General features: G+C 32.3%; 1 protein-coding gene across 1 annotated transcript in view; it reads right to left on the minus strand.

Annotated features, from left to right (window-relative positions):
• Nucleotides 1-10,128: 10,128 nt before the first annotated feature.
• LOC124354248 overlaps nucleotides 10,129-23,117 on the minus strand; it is a 44,085-nt gene continuing 31,096 nt past the window's right edge. Inside the window, exons 2-6 of the mRNA XM_046804561.1 lie at nucleotides 17,471-17,604; nucleotides 16,679-16,940; nucleotides 16,055-16,210; nucleotides 11,328-11,481; nucleotides 10,129-10,542 (exon numbers count right to left, since the gene is read on the minus strand). Of these exons, the coding sequence (XP_046660517.1) occupies nucleotides 10,208-10,542; nucleotides 11,328-11,481; nucleotides 16,055-16,210; nucleotides 16,679-16,940; nucleotides 17,471-17,487 (924 nt within the window). The 5' untranslated portion in view covers nucleotides 17,488-17,604 and the 3' untranslated portion in view covers nucleotides 10,129-10,207. The remainder of the gene's footprint in view (nucleotides 10,543-11,327; nucleotides 11,482-16,054; nucleotides 16,211-16,678; nucleotides 16,941-17,470; nucleotides 17,605-23,117) is intronic.

Raw genomic sequence — 23,117 nt, forward strand, 5'->3', positions numbered from 1 at the left:
TTGTTGTGCTTTCATGCATAAACTATTCAACTGATTGTACTGAAATTTTACAAGGACATTCTTAGCATCCACAGTATAAATATAGGTCTAGCCTGAAAATCCCTCCGGGCTAAGCCCCACTGGTCTCTACAGTATGTAGTGAACAATCCCATCTTGGTCTCTAAAGTTATGAAATATTAATTGAAAAAGCCTGTTAAATGTAATTAAGTATTCTAAAGGAAACAGGATTTTTCCAGACATTTGCCATCGTTCAGTGATACAAAAAATCAGTAACACTACATTTCGAGATCTGCAATCTGATCTCTTCTTCAGGTAAATAACTAACCTAACATATAATTACAAACTAGGTTAAAATAAACAAATCATACCAGTACGTTGTGACACACATAAGTCAGGAATCACAACCACCATGTTGTGTGTCCAAAACATGCACTCAATAAAAAAACTAAACACAGCACTAAATAAAACCTGAACTAGAGAATGCAGGCCACAATAGGTCTGCATTCGTCGACCAACCACCTACGACTGACCAGAGGCCAATAGCAAATAGCAATTGTCACGGTAGAAACAAGATGTTGAAAAACAGGAAGGGGACAAGAGTGGGCCCTTTTTTAATTTTTGGTTCATGCTAGATGAACTTCTTAAAACCATACTGCGCATTGGTTTATTACGAATATCTAATCTGTTTGATACTTTTGGTTTTCTTTTTAGTTTATTTTTCAGAATTGGTAACCAAAGCGGCCTAATCTCGACTGATGGTTGGTCTGCCAATTTAATGTATGATGCCTCTATTCATTTCCTTTTGAAGAAATTAGGTTCCAGATGTATTATCCCAATTGTTGGCTTCATCATAATTTATTTGATGGTCTTCGGACCAACAATGATGTGCAATTTTTTACTTTTCTTGGAGACCCTTTCTTGTGTTTTCTTTGTGTTCTTTTATCCTTACGATTCACGTACTAAATAACATGCACTTAATAGAAAACTAAACAACAACACTAATCATTAAAACTGAACTACAGAATACAGGTTGCAATAGGTCTGCTGCAAAATCAACAATGAAACAATGAATACTTAGACCAGAGTAAATAACAATAGCCATAAACACTTTATGACAGATTTTTCTTAATTGTGGCAACAAGGATAGCTCAACACGGGTGTTGGAAATATAATTCACTTGAACCAGAAGTGCTCATACACATGCAAAGCCTAACAAATTGTGTGCGAAACCGTGGGTAACTGTAAATATATTTTCTGAATCGGCAGAACAAAGTAAACTCAACTTATGGCACCGGAGATATCTAAGACCGGAAGTCAACACTTTTTGACCGAAGTAGGTTTCTGTTTGTATATATTTTGTTCATCCGACTCAACTATGTCACTGAAAATATCTCAGACTTAAAGTGAACGTAAATGGCCAGAAGTTGATTAAAGTAGTCTACTGAGACCTTTATATGTACAGTGCAACCTCAATAAGTCGGACCCCTTTGTTGGATCTCCGGGTAACCCTGATCAGCTTCTTGTTGTCCACCCAGACAGCCGAGCGTTGAATGGTATTTGTTTATCAGTAGACTGTTTGTATAAATCGATGAGCCAGCCAGATGCATATCGGAATAGGAAGTAATAACGTACCTGCTCAGTTCAGGCCACCACTCACTGCGGTGTTCGTGTCCCAATTCTTTCCACTGAAATATTGTGTCAATTTAGTTTGCGCGTGAGTTCATTTATAACGCGAGTAGCTTTTCTTTTCTCTGTTATGTATGTTCAGTTGTTTTCTAGTTAATTTCTGTTTTTAAACAGTGGCAACAAAACGCAAAAATGTTGTAACAATGGAAAAAGGCTTGTAGCTTTAAGACGAATCAATAAAGGTGAGCCATCATAATTAATTGCAGCTGATTATGAAGTTGAAACTTCTACGATCCCAGAATGGAAGAAAAATGAGAAAAGCTTTGAAGAGTTTTGTTTGAAAATGATGTCTAAAGACAGTTTGGATAATCTACGCAAAGCAAAGAAAGCTAAAAATTAATCACAAGCACTGTTCATATGGTTTTGTGCAGAAAGGGAACGGGGTTATCATTATGAAGTTCCATTGTACAGCAAAAGGCCCTTAGTTTGAATAAGCATTTACCAGACGGTGATCCAAATTTTACTGCCAGTCAAGACTGGCTTGAAAGGTGGGAAAACACCATGATATTCACCAGTTTACTGTAAATGGTGAAAGCTTGTCTGGCAATGTTGAATTGGCCGGTAAAATTCGAGAAAGAGTTTGGAGATTTTGTAAAAAAAGAGAATTTATCAGCAGATCAAATTTGTAATGCTGGCGAGACTGGCGAGTTAACAAAGGTCTTAATAAAAAGCAAATATCGCCTTACCATAATGGCTTGTAGCAATGCGTCAGCCAACCATAAATTTCCGCAAATTTTAATAGGAAAATCAAAAACCCCAGAACATTAAAGAATGTAAATCATGAGTCATTACCAGTAATATATTTATCCCAAAAGAGTGTGTGGATGGCAAGCATGATTTTTAAAGTCTGGTGCTTTGAGTGTTTATGTTCCTGGTGGAGCATGGTTTGCCTATCACAGGGGACATCATGGTTAAACATTTAACGCCTAATGTAACTGCGCTGATTCAGCCAAGAGACCAAGGTGTTTTAGAAACCATCAAGCATGTCTACAGGCGATACAGCTAATTGAAGGGGAAGAACAGGGTTTGGTGGACATTCTAATATCAATTAATGTGAAAACAGTTTTGTACATGGTCTCCAAGTCATGGGAACTAGTTGGCAGAAGCACACTCATAAAGTCATGGAAGAAACTATAACGTAATGTGTGTGACTTTCCAGAGAACCAAATTGAAGTCATGGGGAGACTAACTGATAACAAAGTGCAACCTCAGGAGTTATTAGGGATGTTTAAAAACGTCAGTGGATACTCAGACGTTGACATTAGATATTGAAAGTTGGTTGGGACAATGACGGTAGCTATTGTATTCTTACTGATGACCTAAGTACACGTAATGCGACTTGTTACGATAAAGATGCCAATAACACAGCAGCAGCTTTCAGTGTTACTGATGAAGGTAACACTGAAAATATCACAGTTATAAGCCATGGAGAAGCAGCATCTTATTTTGGCGAGTTAATGGTTTATATCAAGCAACAATAAAAGATAACAACTGCAAGCTTCTTATGTTGAAAAGAATGCATAACCACACGGCAAGGAAACAGCATTCAAAAACTGCCGCAACTCAAATTGATAAAATTCTTTCAGAAAAATTCAACTATATTATACTTTATTTTGATATGTATTTTAAGTGTTTTTCTACAATAAAAAATACTGTATTGTTTTTACATGTTATTCTTTATTTTTAACATTCTCTGTTTAATCCAGATTTTTTTATATGTTGTATCAGCTTCAGTCCTAGTTAATCCGACTTAACGAGGTTACACTGTATATACTTTTTTGATCAGGGAAGGCAAACTCAACCGTAGGGTCAGAAATGTCATCTATTCGAACTAGTAATGCATGATCTTACACGTGCAATACCTGAAATAAGAACCTATAAACATTATATTACCTATTGAATCTCTTAACCATGGACACTAAATTAAAATTAATAGATCTGTGCCTAGTTTTATTTGAAAAACATCATATCGTATATAGGGCTACATCATATTACATCATAAACGCTTTGACTAAGAAGTCTACACCCCTCGATTTTGAAAATTGTGTACAAATCCACAGGCAACTCCTAGTATTATATACAATACTAAGTCTAACTTTTATGTAACTAATTTTAAAATATAACACATTTCTTGGTTAGAACATAACACTATTTTGGTGCATACACGGAAACGGCCAACAACACAATTTGGCTTCTAGCACCAGTCATTTAGTCATTTATGACTTGTTTACAACTGTAACACTCACAAACAGAATTTTGTTAGTCAAACAGTTAATTTTTATGCTGTAGTAATGTATAAAACAATACATGAAAGCTGAGTTTAGTAATTTTCTGTTTAAAAAAATGGATTTATATTAGTAACGACTGGATTATGAAAGAAGATTTAACTCTCATAATGTTCTCCAGATATCCGCAAACTTCGGATAATCACATTTCGGATAATCGCATCTCTAGTGTAGATCCATAATCAGCATTCAGTATACTAATGTCAATAAGTGAATTAATCAACATGAACATTCTATCAAAATTAATCACATCACATTTAAAAACCAGGAAATAACAAAATATTCAGTATTAAAAAGTAATAGCATTGGAAATCTATTAAATTAGGAATAGGTTGTTTATATTGTGTTTCATTATTGTTTTGCAATTACTGTAGTTGTTGAACACATCCTAACTTTCTAGCACTAATATGAAAATATTACAACATTTTTTTCATTCAGTGTTATCTTAAGAAGGCTTTCTTATCTAAGAGCATTTGTGTAAAGTGATCGTTAATTTTATATTGCTTGTATGTACAATGCTGAATGTAGGCTAGGTAAGTAAATACTTCTAGGAGAATTGTAATTGAACGTGAGCAAAAACACGCACGAGGAACGAAACAAAGTCAATTTCAATGCTCATCATGTTGACCATGAATTTGTGGGTGAAAATGTGTCATCTGAGTAGAATTTGGAACCTTTGTCACATTTTTACAGTTGAAAACTCAATGTGCTTTGGCCCAACATTCAAACATTCCTGTCAGTTTTCAGTTATTGTGTAATTTTAATGTTGTGTTCATACCGACATAGATTTGGGCTTTCAGCACATTATGTTTTGTCTTGCAACTTTCTACAATTATGTATTTCTCAAATCGGTTACAGCCCTTGATAAGACAGATGTATGTCTTTCTCTAAAGATAAAATGACAACACAAGAAAAGAGCCACAAATTCATTAACAATGAAAGTTGTTCAGTTTTACAAGAACATGTGACAAAGTCAGGCTCCTGTTTGAATGTTCCAACCTGAGTGTACTTGTCTACTTGATGGTATGTTGTGTTCATATGTAGCTTCCGATAGATCTGTTCGCTCAGCTCCCTCATTACAACCTCATTTACAAATTTGTACTACCCAGTCAACTTTTGTTGTGAATCAATCATCAATTTGATTTACTATAGTGGAACATTGATAACACGAACCTCAAAATAGTTATAGGAAGGAGTGAAGTTTTTGATATTGAGAATTAAAATAAAATGTTACTGAAATTTTCTGAAATTTCTAGTCTTGAATCTGAATAAATGTTTTATTTCCTAAATTAAACTTAGAAATCATCTTGTTAAAATTTTTAGAATAAGGATTGTGCATTAACGCATTGTTTGCAGTGGATGCTCTCTAGATACTACAACGCCTGACAGTCGCCTAATGCTAGTGGTGTGCTAAGAAACTGGGATTACAAAATTTAGTTTTCCCTGAGATAATTATATTTGGACTTATTTAATTTTTTGTTGCTATCAACAACAAATACATCTTGCAGAAGTGCTTTTTACATTATATATTAAGCCATTTAAATCTGACATTCCAGAAAAAGTATCAAAAATATGCAAGTCCTACATGAATTCATATTTACACCCAAACGGTAGTTGAGAACTAATATTCTACTTTTATTTATCCAAAACTGTCATATAATTGGGTAGTTAGCATGGCAACATTGAGGAAATTGTGGTTAATAACTTGTCACAAGATGTATACACAGTTATTGCACACGATCCTTTCTCATGTTCTGCCTGTAAAAGTCTAAGTAATAATAAATTAAGTAAATATTTAAATTGTTAGTACTAGAGGACTTGAGGTTGAAATGTGGTCCTACAGTATGTAAGACTTAAGACAGTGCTATTTTGAGTGCTGATGGTGATATCGGCTAGAATCACACCATATTCCTTCAAGATTTGTGTTAATAGTTTAGATCAACTGGATGAATCAACATGATTTTTTTTTTATTCTAACAGCCTAGCCTCGAAAACTGTGATACTTTTGATGACATTTTTTATCAACTAAGTTGAAAATTGATAAAACATTGCAATGTTCAGACTAATCTCCAAAAATCCCTCTAAAACCAGCAAGAGTGTCAATGAATGCATACATCTTAAGTACCAGCATCAGACTCACTCAACAAAGCAGAAAACAGGAAATGCTAGTATAAAATTGGGGATATGAAGAGGAATAAGAGCCAATGACAGAAGAACTGACCTGTTTACAAATAGTTATTATTGGTGATTCATAAAACTTTATTTGTCAAATAAATTAGTTTGTTGAGGTTTGAGCTATTAAGGTTCCACTGTATTGTAATTTCTCTTTGATTAAACAATAAATGAGTAAAAATGGAAAGAACGCAAGAAAACAAATTGTTTTATTACTACTCTTTTTTGCTATAACATTTGATTTCTCTTCAAAACGACAATCAGCTGTTCCCTATTGCGAGGCAGGTGGGGGAAGCTGGCGGACACAGAGTAGCTTAATGTTTATATCCCTCCAACAAGATCTTGCTCATTCTGCCACACGGCTGCGGCTGTGGCGATTACGATTATCTAAGTGTAATAAACAAACGAATTTCTGTTGGTTACCATTTTGTTAAGTTCCTATTCATCAGTGCGTTGTTTGATGGCAAGAGTTCAAAGCTGGCTCTTTAAATTTGAGTGGAACTATGTCCACACATAAAAAACGTAAGTGTTAGGCAAATTTTAAAAATTTCCAATTAGGTAAAATGTTATAATTGGAACATAAGCTGCCAATTCACATAGTTTTATCTATTTGGATGCTATTATTTCATGAATCTAGTAACACAAGTAGTTTGTAAACTGGACAACAAATCAAGTAATACGTCTCTGATTTGTGAATTCAACAAAGCTTTCTAATCAGATGGAATATAAACATTTTTATGATTCAAAATAAATTTACGACTAATCTATTGAGAATTACGAAGTGTAATATCTAAAGAAGAAAGAATCTATTAAAGAAATCTCTCTCTGCCATACAAACTAATTGAATAATCATTAATATTAATGTGTACATGTTTCTTTAGTTTAAAATTGAAACTACCAAAATTGTTTTCTCCCCTTTATTCAACTCAGTTATAAATTTTACTTTTTTTAGATTTTGAATATGAACATAATAAAGTTTTAATTATCAATCAAACCATTTCTAAGGCCGAAATATGACAACGACCTATGAGGAGTAAGATCTCCTGTAAGAGCCAGCTCTGAGTCACATTTACTCAGTTAGGTGTTTATTTGTACAAATAATACTCAAATTAAGCAACATTTAGACATCACTAGTAGTTTTAGTTCACAGGTAATGCAGTGCTATAAACACCAATGTAACTTAATGGCTTCTAACAATTAGTTTTATGTCGATTTGTTAATTTTTTTACTTTTCAGACGAGACCATTTTAAGACATCTTCCATACATTGTTATCTTCTGTTGTTACAATAAACAGTCAACTCTTGTGAAATGCAATGTCTTGTGTACATTATTTTCCCTCTTGCCATTAGTTGTTAAATTTCTTTTTAAATAAATATTAACACTGTTACAATTCTATAAATCTAAAATATCTGTAAATATAGAATGTTTTGACTTTGTAATACATGAGAGAAAACTGAGAAGCTGGAACTTAGCTTAGCCTATAAGTTTTCAAGCATAACAGGGAGCAAGATTAGCATCTTACAAGTATAGCTTCACTGGATTGTCTGCCACTTTAAAAATCTGGACCTTTTTTACTGCAATTTTTACTGAAGAGATAAAACTAACTTATAACGTGTTCATCATCCATATACACGAAAGTAGGATCATGTTATAATGTTTCCTGCATTTAGTTTTTCCTTCACTTATAACACACATTTTATGATTCACCAAATTAAATTTGACCATTTTAGAACAAAACAGCCTTTCGTTTAAATATTTCAGTTCATAACATATTCCCGCTTACACAGTGTGTGTGTGTGTGTGTGTGTGTGTGTGTGTGTGTGTGTGTGTGTGTGTGTGTGTGTGTGTGTGTGTGTGTGTGTTTCAGAGTATCCTGTGCGTTTTAACACAAGTCTTCCTCACCAAAGTACTATATTTGCCTAATGTTGTTGGCTACTTTAAACCAGAGTTGTGGTTGTACATTAGGTAACAAATAGCCAACAGGGTTCCAGAAATTGCCCAGCAAGCACTACAAAGCATTTAGGAACATACCAAAAACAATGATTTAGGGAATAAACCAGATAAAAGCCCAAGGGTAGCTATGAAATTTCTTCTCCATAAAAATTCAAAGCAAATTATAATTATAGTTTACCACTATATTAAATAAATTTAAAATAGCTATTGTATAAAAATTGTTGATATCAATATTTTTTTTACAAAGTTGTTCTTGAATTTTTTTAAGTTTCACTCAATTCCTATTACATTGAACTACACTATGTACCATTCAATATGGAAGAACCCTGCTCTCAAGATTTTAGTGGCTAAATAATTTTAATAAAATAAGTGAACTCTCTCGACACCAGACTGGCCATCCAATCAATATAAATCTATAAGATGAAATCCTTTGAATCAGACAGAAGACACAAGAATCAACCTGATAACCAACCATATGAAAAAAATAATTCTTATAAGCCAAATAATGTGAGTAATCAATGCTACAGACACAACTTTCATCCATTTTATGTTTTGGGTAAATGTTTCAAATTCGTCACAGAAATATTCAGTCTTCTGAAACTTTTTTTTATTCCTGTAATTTAATCTAAATTTGGACTGACACAAATCCAAGTAAGAATAAACATGTGGATCTCTTGTAAAGTGTATACCCAGAAACTTTTAGACCTATACTTTCTGCAGATATAATTTCTGTTCCCTTAGTAAATATTCAAGTCTAAGCAGACCCATAAATGTCTAGACCATATGAAACACAGTGAAGCATATTAATAATGAATAGTCTATGGAATGGGGTCACACAAGTCTTTCACAAAACCAACAAATTTTACAGAAAGATCATGATATGTCAGCCAGAAAGATCATGGCAACTGTTTTCTGGAACAATGGGAGTGTGATGGATGTGGTTGATTTCCTTGAGTCGGGCTTGACAATCAGTGCAGAAAGGTATTGTGAAAAACTGCAGAAACTACGGTATATGATATAAAACAAGCATTGGGAAACTGAGCTCTAAACTTTTGTTTCTTCACAAAAATTATACTGTCTGCTCGGATGATTATAGATGGGAGTGTTCGATCATCCCCCATTCAACCCAGATCTAGCACCAAGTGATTAACACCTCTTTCCAGCAATGAAGACCGTTTTTGTAATTTGAATGGTAATAACACTTAGATTCTCTTTCTCTGAGGTAATACTGCATTCTCAAATGCATCCAAAGTGGTCAAAAATTTACAAAGAGCTGCTAAAAATATTGCTGATGTTCGGTAACATCACCTCTTTTATTTTGGAAGACCTATATCTGCAGACAGCCTTGGGAGATAAGTACTGCAATACTTATTTTCAGAGATACTGTCAACTGTCGGCCGTGTCTAGTCTGCTTTCTGGTTCCTTCTGCATGCTCTTTTTTACTGACGATGTTTCTTCAGGCATTTCCAAGATTTGCAATGATATGTGTCTACCAATACAAAGATTTCCTCATAATCTAACCTCCTTGTTTCAAAACCTCTTCACAAACATCTCCCCCTATTTCCTGTACAAATTTCCTTTCAGTTTATTCTGCAATCTCATGTGTCTAAGTGATCTAAGGGGAGGTTAAAAAGGGGTAAATAAGGATTCCTTAGTTCATTTTACTCTTTTAAAGAGTGTCAATGAATAATTTCCATCCTTTTTTAAAAGCCCTGCTTTACAACTTCAAAATTCTTGTCTGCAATTGCTTATTACATCGAATATGCACCTCCACTAACTTTCAGTCTGAAGATGATGTGTTTTTGTGTTTTTAATCTACACATAGGCATGATCCTCCCATCTCATTTAGATCGATTTCGCTTTTAACAGTGCAAAGTAAATCTGCTTATATTTTACTTGTTGTGTCATGTGTTATATAATCAGAGATAACTCCTGGATAATTTAGTCTGCTAACTGTTAAAGAGAAATGTGTTTTCATCACTGAATCTGAAATGAAAAATAGCAATATTTTACAGGAATAAAATACACTCATTTGATATGCACTTATTTATACATAAACTAATGTACATAAACAGTAAAATTATTGTCCACTATTTAATAGATTCACCAGCTACCGCTTCTTGGCATTGACCGTTTTCCCAATGATACTGAGTGCTTCTGGATTCTGTAGCAGGATGAGCTCAGTGAAACTGATGACGAGCAGGAGTGCCTGACTCATGGTGTCTCTGAGGGAACCATTGACCAGCAGATACTGTTCTACCGAGTCCGGGGTGAAGGTGATAGGTTGGTGTCGCACATCTGGTATGCCGTCTATCATGTCCTTTACCACATCTTGTGCACTCACACGTTCTGAACCTACCACCTTGCGGAAAAGTCGAGACGGAGTGAATGGACGCAAGAAGTACACTCGATTATCCATCTCATGCCTCGGTTTGTTTTTAGAATCTGAAAAAATAGTCTTTTAACAAGTCGCAACATCAATTTTTGCAATTAAATAATGCCATTTATTATAACTGAACTTTTAATATGGCAGTTACATATTAACTGTTACATTTCTTTCTTAAAATGTATTTACTGAAAGTATATAACAGGATTATAGATATTTGCTTTCATTATCTCTTACAATAGCGAAATCACATTTTGAGAACTGGTATCCAGGGTTTAAGCTGCGATTGCATTTGACCCATTTTGCGAGATACAAGGCTGTTTAAAACAGCTCTCACAAAATTGTGACGCAAACGGGAAGGAACGACTAAATGCAAAAATATCACATTTCAAAAAATCAGTTTACAGCGTTAAAAGATACTATAAGAAAAAATATAAAAATATTATTAGGCACCACAACACGCTGCCGGCCGACGAACTGTATAGTTGGAAAGTGCCTGGCTACTCTTGGACCAAAAAGTATAGATACTTGAGTTTGAATGTTAACCACAAACTAGCTAATAGAGCTTTTTAGTAATTTTTACGTAAGTTAATTACTATTTAGCTTGCTTATTTCTGGGTCTACACATGTAAGTCAAATTATTTACAAACAATAACCAAGTTTTGTGTACCCACATGATGCTGTACTATAGCAGGCAAATTGTGTCTGGATGACACTATCTGCTAATTGTAACACATATTAATGTGTACTGATTTAATCTTTTGAGTGAAATCTGTAAAATTGTCAATTTATTATGAAATATAATTGACATAACAAATATTATGAACAACAATTTAGGACTTACCTGCCTGATTAAACACTGAACAGATTGAGGTTGTAATCATGGCTTCAAAAATATGATATTTTATGGGCTTCTTGACGTTGGCAACATTGCTCCAATTGTTGTTTTCCATTATATAAACATCTCCATCCGGAAGCTCTTCTCTTAAAAGCGTAACCTGAAAGCAATTTTGTCCATGAATACTCTGGAAGTACTGAGCTGTTCAGTGTAAAACTACAACCGTATTACGAGGGTTGTTCAACAAGTCCTTAGGAAAAGATTAAAAACCAGTTTCTTCAACAAAATTTTTGTTTATTTTTAACGTAATCTCCTTTCAGCTCTATACAAAATTTTTTATTACCACTCGAAACTCACTTTTTTCCATTATTATAAACAAACAAAATTGTTGTCCACTTCAATCATCAATAGCAACGAAACTATGCGATGGATCAAGCTGAAAATTTGACAGCTGTCTAGTCAATAATGCTGCTAACAAACAACATTTTTTTAATCCTACGAGCGCCATCTCTAGGATTTTTTAAGGACAATAAGAATTACCTTGTAGAAATAAATAAGGTAGTCACAATTGCACTAGTGGAGTAGTGACTAAAAAATCGAAGACATTCCATTATTCACATTGTATTCAAAGTAGAAGCAGTTATGTGCACTAAGAATTGCAAAAAATCAGACGGTTTCAGAAAGAGTTCAGTTATAAATCTCATAAACATTGGAATTGATTATTTATATTCCTAATTACCTTATTTTGTAACTGAAATTGGATTGTCACCTAAAGAAAGAGTGTTAAGAAACATTTATTTTTCATTTGTTGTCCTTATGTTGATGACTTCTTCTTCAACATTCACTGTGACAACAAAATATTGTCAACTGCCAATGTTGACAATATTACAACTACCACGCTAAATTAAACTGACTACAAGTGCATTGTCGAACTTCAACTGTTGTATTTCCCAATTAAACAAGAATGGCACTAATTGGTTTAGTCCTGTCTGTCCTTTGTTACTTTTAGACCCCTTTTCTCACCTACAGCACATTCAAATGTTCCACATGCATATAATAGATCCGAACAAAAAACTTCCCAATATTGCCATTTTCTCTAGCTCTAAGTTTTCCACTCTGAGATAAAGAAGAAGATGACATTGTATGTATTAAATTGAAAACAGACCAATTTAAGTAATACACATATTTATATTATGGTGACGGCCTAGAATTTGATGCAAAACAGCATTCATACAAAAATCGTGTAACATTAAAAAGGCATCAGTCATGTCCTACACTAAATTCACTTTTTGGCAATTTTAAACACTACATTACAAGACGCATATTTTGGTGCTGTGAAAAGACCAGTCAGAAGTATGCTTTAATTTGATTTAAAAATTGCATATTTTGTTGAAAGGGCATCAGTCATTGACTCATGCTCTTTTACCAAACTACTCTATGTAAAACAGCTGGCTGCTTCCTTCATCTCAAACTGTCATTCACTTCACTAACCGTCTATGTTTAGGTTATGTTTAAGCCGTGTGCATTTAAGACTTAGTTCTCTTAGTTTTTGTTTAACTAAAACTATTTTAGTTATGAGTGAAAGTTAAAAACATGAACAATGTGCACCAAACAATCCTTATAAAAGGAGGTATAAAGATGCAAGTGAATAGAACCGAAATAAAACAAAAGAAGTGATTTTAAAAGTAAAGACCTGTGAAAACAATAAGAGAAACCAAGTGCCCAAAAAAAATACCCTTATTCGATTGAGGGCCCTTATTAGTTATTTCAATGCAGTGGGTTTAAAAATACTTTATTCTACTATACTAATGCGGTTTTTAGTTTATGAATCATTTAAGATTGTTCTGAGGAATGTTATTTGTAACATAATCTCAAAATAAGTAGCTAACTCGACTAGCGGTTCGAAAATAATATTGGCAACATGGTCTTTTTGTATCATTACATCAAAATTAATTAGCCCACCTGCCTTTTTTCAGGTGAAAAGTACATGTTTGGAGAGTGTTGGAGAAGATAATATCCATGATGTATTTGCTAAGTTCCACGACTTGAAGACCAAAAACGAACACGATATTTATCTTCAAGGTTTTATTGATGTTGAAAATGTAAAACTAGAAGGCCTCGAACTGAAACACCAAGAAAAAACAGTGCTGTTTAACCAGTATCATTTTATGATTGGAAGTGAGCGTAAAAAGTATATATGTAGGATGTCCTTCATGCTTTTGGTGTCACTACCAAAAGAGTTAGATGTATCAGGGAACAAAGTGGGAAAACACCTGAAGAAAAATGGTTTAAGAATGTAAGCTTTACTCATTCTCAAGAAACAAAAGCGCTCATGAGGAAACAAATTAGATTGTTTCCAGTGAAAGAATTCTACGATACAGGCCAAAAAACGTATGTTATTTGAGAGCTGACTTAAACCAAAAAAAATCTTAAAATTTAAATTTAAAATTTGGAAACATCATTAAAATTTTTGTAACTCTAGCTTTTAAAAAGCCCGCCTCAATGTGTTTGATATAAGGGAAATTTGTTCATTTTGACAGCTGGCTGGTCCAACCTGTCATTTCAGTCACGTTGTTATAATATGTGGAAGATTTAACATTTATGTTTTAATTTTTTGAAATCATAGCTATGCTCGGTAATTATTTTGATCGAATAGTAAAGCCATTTAATTTTGTACTCATCGTGAAATAGTTTTGTTAAGTTATTGTTATAGTTTTGTCAATTATAGCATAACCTACAGTCGCTGCACTAGCGGACCGATGCTATTTATTTTAATGATGAAAGCACGAATATTCGACAATATATCACTGAACATATATTTCATATTGAAAGAATCACTACCTTTATCGCCGTAATTATCGTTGCTATAAACAATTGACACCACATTCACTTTTCACTGCACTTCAAAATTGACGAAAACATGTAAATGTATTATTGTATAGCAGCCGGCTCCATCGAATTATAAGACGTTGTCACGTCAATAAAGCACAATCTTTACATAGATAAAAACCCCAACAATAAGGTTAGCTACACATTTTACCATATTTTCTTTAAAGAGAAGTTTTCTTTAAGATTTGGTCATTCTTAACCCCACAAGTAGACACATGCGAATAGCTTAATTTGAAAATTAAATCTCCACATCTCAATGAAGCTGCTAAAAGAGCAGAGTCCATGGTTCACAAACGATGTCATAAATTTTATGAAGCATTAAAACATGAAGCCTCTGTCCTTTCCATAGCTTTTAATTTCATGCAGAATGTCTCTTCCAAAAATTCCAGTACAAGACCTCTTTTATCTTCGACAACTAACAGTTAATGTGTTTTCCAGTCAGGAGGCATCTAGTTACTTGCCCTATGACTGAAATTTTACTCTGATGAAGAGGATGGTCAGAAAAAATTACATTTTTAGCATTCATGAGGTATCCGAAAATTTACCCACGTAAAAGTGTTGCATTCCATCTATACTTTGCTTTTAATGTCAGTTTGAAATATTATTCCTATTTTTCTGTATTATACACAATTTTTTCCTTTCCCCAAAAGTTATACAAAACTGACTAATGCCCTTTTAACATTTCATGATTCACATTGCAGTGCATTCTCGATTACCTACAAGCAGTTTTTTACTTCACAGACTATCTGTGGTTCCCACAATAAAAATAATGCAAATAGAAAAATATTAAATAGACTGAAATAAGTTTTTTAAATACATAGGAAATACATTCTTGAAGCTCTTTTCTTATTGGAAATTATATATTAATTTAAAACAAACACTCCAATAATATATGTTTTTTATTTTTGTGAAGCCTGATCTCATTGAGTACGAAAGGCCTCACAAAAATAAAAAACCTATATTATTGAAATGTTTGTTTTAAATTAATACCTAGGAAATATTAAAGCTATTTACTAGTTTTATAACTATTGTAAGATAGAAAAAGTAATCAGAAATGATAAAACAAACTGTTGGTCAATATAAATAGCCATAATCCACTATTGTTGTTTTTGGTTGTCAAACTTCATCTACTATCAATACCATTAACCCTGGTCAACTCTGAGGATAATTGAGAATGTATTATAATTTTTGCACCAAACAATTGACAGAAAGTGAACCATGAACAAAATAAAAAATATGTCCATGTAATTAATTCATTTGGCACAAACATTTCCCTTATTTCTGTATGTCAGAAAATTTAATAATGAGGCCTACACTAGTTCTTAATACTGATTAACCAATTCCTATTCTGTAATCGCAGTTCTTGTTTTTAATAAAATTTCCTTAAAAAAGTATTTTCATTCTGAAAGCTATAACTTATTTTCAACCCCCACTATTATTCTTTAGATTGCTTAGTCTTGGATTCATGTTTTGTATCGGATTAGTTGTGAATAAATTTAAAATAATTCATATTTGTTGGTAAAATAAAATATTTGATGGTTATGGTACTTTACTGCATGTACAACACAATTATCCATTTTTTAAAGAAAGCATCTAAAAACTTTAAGATAACCGCTATTTTGAACATATAAAAAAGCAACTTTGGGATGTGAATAGTGACTGATAGCATAAAAAGTATTTAAGTTTCATGTAAAATTTTAAGTTTTACATTTACTAGTTTATCTTTTCAAATACTTTTCAGCTGCTTGGAGACTGCAGTATATTGTCTACATATATTGACTTATGGTTGATAAAACATTAAAAGAATGTTCCAATCAACCAACTGAATATTACTAACAACTGACCAGATCCCAGACGGCGTGGACATCATACTTCTTGTCAGCACAGTGAGAAATGTCAAGCACTCCCCAGGTGTCTAGTTCTCCAGCTGTGTGTAACCGAGCCCAGCTAACCGTATTGATTCCCAGATGTATACCAACAACAGTCTTCACGAATGGAATCTGTGGTGGACAAAACAGAATGCTGTATTAAAACATTTGTGTCATCAAGTTAATTTCGTCTTGTCCACTCTCTGTGTGGACTATTGTCATCACTATGTCACAAATTATGATGAACTGAAACTCAGCCGCTCATTAAAGACATTCTAAGGCTCTGTTTTGACTACCTGGTAGATTTCGAACTCATCAATACAATTAGTGTCAAGTGTTAAGTACCTTCGTTTTTACTTATAATGCATTCAAATCAGTGAAAGTTTTATAATCTTATGATAGCATCTGAAGATGTTACAATTGTAACAATACTGCAGTAGTGCAATAATTAAAGAACCACAGTGACAAATTATTAAATTATTTTTGTATTTTAATAGTGTTTCAGAAGCTGTAATAAAATTTAATACAAATAAAATTATTGACAAAACTAAAACATCAAGACATATAGAGTGTAGAGAACTTTGTGGTACTTAGGCCTACCTGAGTGACATGGGTCGGGGTGACCAGATTATTAGGTAATTTCAGAATCTGGGATCCGACATCAACAACCCTGCTGTCTTCTTCTACTGACAGCTCTTGTTGAAAGTTTTCTGCTGGCTCTTGAATAATGCTTTCGCATATCCTACTCAGCAGTTTGGGCCCTAATCCATTGACAGTGAGTAATGGCTCCAAACTCTTCATATTGGGATGTTTCTCAAACAACATTTTGATTCCCTGCAACCGCTTTTCATTCAAATGCAATCTGTAACATTAAAAATTACATACTGATATTAATGGTGCAATTTTGTTGTTGATGAAATGGAAAGGTGAAGACAAAATTAAAGAACTTTCACAAAATGATTTCCAAAAGTGATTTAAACAGCTTTACAGATTTTGAGTTAAGTATGTTGTTGCAGGGAGGAGAGTATTTTGAGGCAATACATAAACCAATTCCAGGAACTTTAAATGACTCTACATCGTATATATAATTTCAATAAATATTAAATCACAAAAAGTACTTTTTCCGCTTGGACTCAATTCTGGATAACTCACTCACCGAGTGAGCATGCGACCACTACACCACAGAGGCCTTACTTTTTACGATTAATTTATTTTGTATTTGACCGTTTCTATCACATATGTGTTTAAACAATCAAATTAACATATGATCAGAAAAACAAATACCTATCAGACTTTTAACATGCATTAAATATGTATAAGAGTAGAATACGTTAATAGTGTTGAAATTGTGATTTGACTAAATAGATCAAATTTTTCAAATCTGTTACAAACCTTGTTGTATTCTCCATGGCACATTTCTGCAGAGTGTTTATAATGTGCAGTTGCTGTTCCGCTGTGTAGGTCAGTAAGTTAGGATCATTGTTCCTTTGTTTGCTTGAAATAAATCTCCTGCCATTACAACAAATCTGGAAAAAAACTGGTATTTTAGTTGTTTCATACATGTATTAATCATAGCCTAATGGTTTAAGTTCCTGGTGGAGTGCAATATGTGGATATAGGTTTTATTTTTATATTGGTATTAGCAAACAATATTTTTATTAAAACCATTGATATTATCAAACGATGTTGATTAACTAATTTTAACAAATAACTGAAATCATCTATTTTTATAATTTCTTGCATTTTTAACATTTATTCCGTTTTTGATTATCAACAGCAGGAAAACAACTCAGGCTATGCACTTGCAGACTACCCTAGGCACTTTTCTAAATTTTCTGTGTAAGCATAACAATAATTAATAATAACAATAATTAAGCTTTATTAATACAACTCATATTATTTTCTATATATCAAGGTAAGTCCTAGTAAAACATTCAGTGTAATTTATTTGGTCAAGTTTGTATTTATAACTTGCTAGAGAAGATCAATTCAATTAGACATCAGATTCAATACATGTTACCTAAGGAACTTGATATTATACATTCAATTACATAGTCAATTATGTATTTATTATGCATGTACTCCACATGCATTTTCTTCTAGCTAATAATTTACTGTATAAAAAATATATATTGTCATACTTTACATAATTTTCATAGTGTAGGCTAACTAAATTTATAAGTTGGGTTAGGGTAACCCGCACTTTGTCCAAAATGTTAGAAATAACGCTTATAAAATATAACTGTTGCATTTTGTTTAGGTGCTGACTTTGAAATATATATAAAGACTACATACATGTATATATTTTTGAGTACATACAATTCTGGATGGATAAAGTAGGGGAGATTTTAATAAGCAGCCTACACTCATTATTCGATTCTTACTATCATATGATTCGACATATTATCCAACTTCAATCATACCCAACAAAAAGAATACATTACAATTTTTAGTAACATAAATTTAACAATAACATTATAAAACCAACAATGGCCTAGATCTACTTATTAGAAAAATGCTTGATAGGTTGCCCGGATAATAGTGAGCAATTGCTTTTTTGAAATGAAGAAAGAATTCTCCCCATGGGTTACCAGAAGCCGAACCCACATTTATATCTAGTAGGACTGATATAGCCTACTTTGATTATACGCTCAATGATAACACCCTTAAGAGTTGACAGTGTCAAAGACCTCAGTGTGATTATGGACACCTTCACTCTCTCCGCAGATCATATTAATCATGTAAGTATTTGAGCTGACTTATTGTTGGGGTTCATCTTCAGATCTACAAGAGATTTCACACCACCCCAGTCCCTTGCAATCTTGTTCAAATCCTTGGTGCGCCCAATTCTGAAGTACAAGTCCATCATTTGGTTATCCTATCAGCTGAAAGTTACAAAGTATTGTATTGATCAGTTAAAAAATATCCAGAAATGTTTTATAAGGAGATTGGGTTTTAGACTGGGTTACAAATATTTCACTATTCCTGTGGTGGAGTGAGACCATATTTAATCTTTCACCTTTGCATCTTAGATGTCAACAAGCTGATATTCTAAACCTTTTCAAATTAGTCAATGGCTCCTTGGACTGCCCTAAACATCTTGACTAGATCCAGATCCATGACTATCTTTAGAAGACGCTACCATCCAACCGGCTATTCCAACTGGGAGTAAAATTGCTTTCCATGTTGACTTCTTTAATGAAAATGATGTCATGCAAAAAGTAAAATTAAATATCTTATTAAATAGTTTAGACAGTAAGTCACAGTTGCTTTTGTTGGTTGTTATTGTTGTTGTTATTAATTTACTGGTTTTTTTACATCCTTTAAGGTTTATCGAACTCCTTTTATTATGTAGAATCCTTCCTATATTTTTTTCAGTTAACACTGGTCTGAAGTATAGTTTAGGTTTTCTAGCTATAAGCTGTGTTAATCATTTGGAATGTTATTATTTTACCATTATTACAGTTACTGATAGTTATTATTATATCTGTCATCAGAACTGTTACGTTATATTACCGTACTAGATTTATATTTTGTTATTGCCCATTAATTAGAACTGTTACGTTATATTACTAGATTTATATTTGTTATTGCCCATTAATTATTTTTAATCTCCAGTTTGTTTTTGCTATATATTATTTAGTTTATTAACGTTTCGCCATTCTCTAATTTATTGAGAAGTGTTTGTTTTGTTCTGTTACTCTCTTGAAGTTGATATTGATTTTTATTTTTGTATGATTGTTGTAAACCGTTGGTAATTATAAAATGTAAATCTCACATAACTTCTTCAAATTCATCTCCCTTAAAGTAAGTCTGAAGCTTTTACCTCTTGTAGCGATGGGAGAGTAATACGAGGGTAGACTTTAATAAGCGACCTACACTCGTTATTTGGTTGTTTGTATTGAATAATTTGGTTGTTTCTATCAAAAAGGAATAATTCTATATTACAATTTATTTAACTTAGCATATGATGTCAACTTATTAGTTATGTAATTTTAATGTAAACAATAAACAGCAAGAAGTAACGAATATGTTTAGACATTGAAAAAATGGCAATGAATATGAAGAAAATATGTGAGATACTTCTCACAAGTAATGAGATTTGTTTAAGTGGCTTCAACATGTGGGTTTGGCTCCTGGTAACCCATGGGGAGAAAGTCTTTCCTCCATTTCACAAAAGCGGTTGATCATTGATATCAAGCTGGGTAAGTTATAAATATTGTAAGATCTCTTTGATATCTAAGTCTAGGCCATAGTTGGTTTTGTTGTTTTGTAATGTGAATGTTAAATTTATGTTTTTAAAATTGTAATGTACGAAATTCTTCTTGTTATGGTAATTTATTATAACTCTTATTGTGTACGATTTTTACGTATCTAAGTTGGATAATATATCGAATTGAGCGATAAAAACAACAAATAACGAGTGTAGACCGCTTATTAAAGTCTCCCCAAGTACGACAAGCAGATGCGGTTTTTATCGCTTATTACAATCATTGATAGATACTTTATATATCAAATAACAGAACTATCAATCGATATCAACATATCTAAAATACTAAATAAAAGTCACAAGTTTCAAAGTAATAGAAATAGTTTAAACAATGACGTAATGTCTTAAATACCTTAACCATAACATAAAAGAACCTTAACCATTACTCAAATTATAAAATTGAGACAGGTGATAGGAAAAATGTAATTTAAATAATAAAGAAAATGTAACAACAAAGCAAACATCTTAAAACTAATAAATACAGTAAATATCATCTTTTAATGTTATTTTATATAGTTTTCTAAAGTTAACTATCTTTTTTATTTAAAAGAAGTCACTTATAGAACAAATTCTGTTTAGAATATGAAAATGCGTGTACAGTTGATGCAGATGATATAGTTATTGATAAAATTGGGTGATTGGGTGATAATATTGGGTGATTATAGCGACGAGTATAATAATTCAATATAATTTGATAATTTTAATATAAAAACCGGGTCTGCTTATCCCCCATATCATACTCTACCCCTAGCGAGTTTTAACCCTAGAGCTAGTATGAAACGAATTTTCATCGCCAAAGGCCTGTCCGATTTGGCAACGACGAATATTTGTCGCCAAAGTAGACATGTACAGTTATTGAAATTTTAGGCAATTAAGGTCATATAAATGATTTTTATTTGATATATTTTTATTTTTAAGAGCAATAACTAATAGCCTAGTACCGATTTACTGTTCTTACTTTGATTATTGTCTTCTTTGTTTACCGTAAAACATCGTTTTTTATTTGGACAGCTGACGTGAACGTAGTATGGGTCAACCACATTGTTGTGAAACTGTAAACAAGTGCCGGGTTTTGTGTTTGAGGTTACGAATCCAATAGTATTTGGTGTTGTTATTATTGTTTTTTTAGCTTTCTTAGGTTATAGTTTTAGTTGTTCAGTATGGGTGAAAACTTAGAGACCGATCAAATGATCTTAGAGAGCTCGCAGGGCGGGATCTAGTGACGCTGAGTGAAAAATTAAACTTTGTATATATTGTAAATAATATGTAAATAAGGTAAGATTAAAATTTATTATTTTATTTTTGTTTTAACTGTCATACTTATATAAGTATAAATGCAGTCAGTCAAGAGATTATGTTTACCCACGAACAATAATATTTATTTAGAAATGTACGCATTTTTGAAAATAAGTAAATATGGGTGCTTTTTCATACAAAGCCCTGTAACACATTATACGTTATGATGTAAAAGTTACAATAATTATATATTTTTGGAATTAGGACAAAATTTTGAATAAGTTATACATTTACGGTTTTGATGTAAAGCTTATTGCTAAGCAGTTACACAACGGAATATTTACAAAAAAAATTCCAAAAAAACATTTTTCTTACATTTTATAAATAAAATAAAAAATATGTTTCCATGGAAACAATAAGGTATTGTTATTATAATTCTCTCCATATAGTTGTAAATACATTGACATATAATAGTTTATATTTGGACTAACAGTTATGAAATGTGATACATTATAAGGAACGTCTACGAGGCTGTTAAAATAGAGCCGCCAGTACAGAGTGACACCATTGCCAGTTCTAGGGTTAAACTAAACAAGAATATATAAATAATTATATATGTTACACTTTTCCTTGTTTCTATGAATTTTACAATAACAACTTTATAGATGTCAAAAATAGAGCGGTATTCCATAGTGAAATGATGGGTAGTTCAAGGGTTAAGATTTCATAGGTTAGATATAACTCAATGCTGAACTTACACGAGTTTGAATGCTCTTGGCTGATGACAAAAAGCTTTTAAAGTTGCTCATATCTCTAAAGTAAGAGTGAAACACTAAATAATAGCAATGCAATAAGTTTTATGACAAAACTCAACCTTCTCTCCGAAAACCATAATAAACACAAACCTATCCCTAACGTCGTCTGTTACTCATGTGTTCATTTTGTCCCTCAGCTCAGCTGTGAATTAACATCTGTTTATAACAGCAGCCAACCAATTTAAACATAAACTATCAAATATATATAGCATGTAACAAAATGCATAAGTGAGATGTTTTTTTTCTATTTTAATACGTTATTACTCATAATGTATTAGGGTGCTATATTGTACTATAGTAGAATAGTACTATATATATATATATATATATATAACTTTTTGAAAAATTTAACATGTGTTTTGTAACGTTCAGTAGTCCTAAGAAAGAGGAGTCATAAAATGATAACCAAAGTGTGAACATTATAATTTCTTCACTAAATACTAAAATAAAAATTCCTCAGCAATTTGAAGAGACCTAATTCGTCAAAAAAGATTCTATTCAAATTTTATAATTAAAATTATATTAAATTATAACTTTTTCTAAACAATATTAGCAGTTACATCCCAACATTGTAATTTAGTTTGGAAATCAGTACCAAGGAGAGGGTATGTCATAGTTTAAGTTTACAGTTTAAGTTTAAGATTTTTAAGACTTGTAGTTTCTTTATATTTTATATTATTTGTTATCTAGAGCTTTAATTAATCTAAATTAAAAAAAA

The sequence above is a fragment of the Homalodisca vitripennis genome, chromosome 2, assembly GCF_021130785.1.
Source record: "Homalodisca vitripennis isolate AUS2020 chromosome 2, UT_GWSS_2.1, whole genome shotgun sequence".
NCBI classification, from domain to species: Eukaryota; Metazoa; Arthropoda; class Insecta; order Hemiptera; family Cicadellidae; genus Homalodisca; species Homalodisca vitripennis.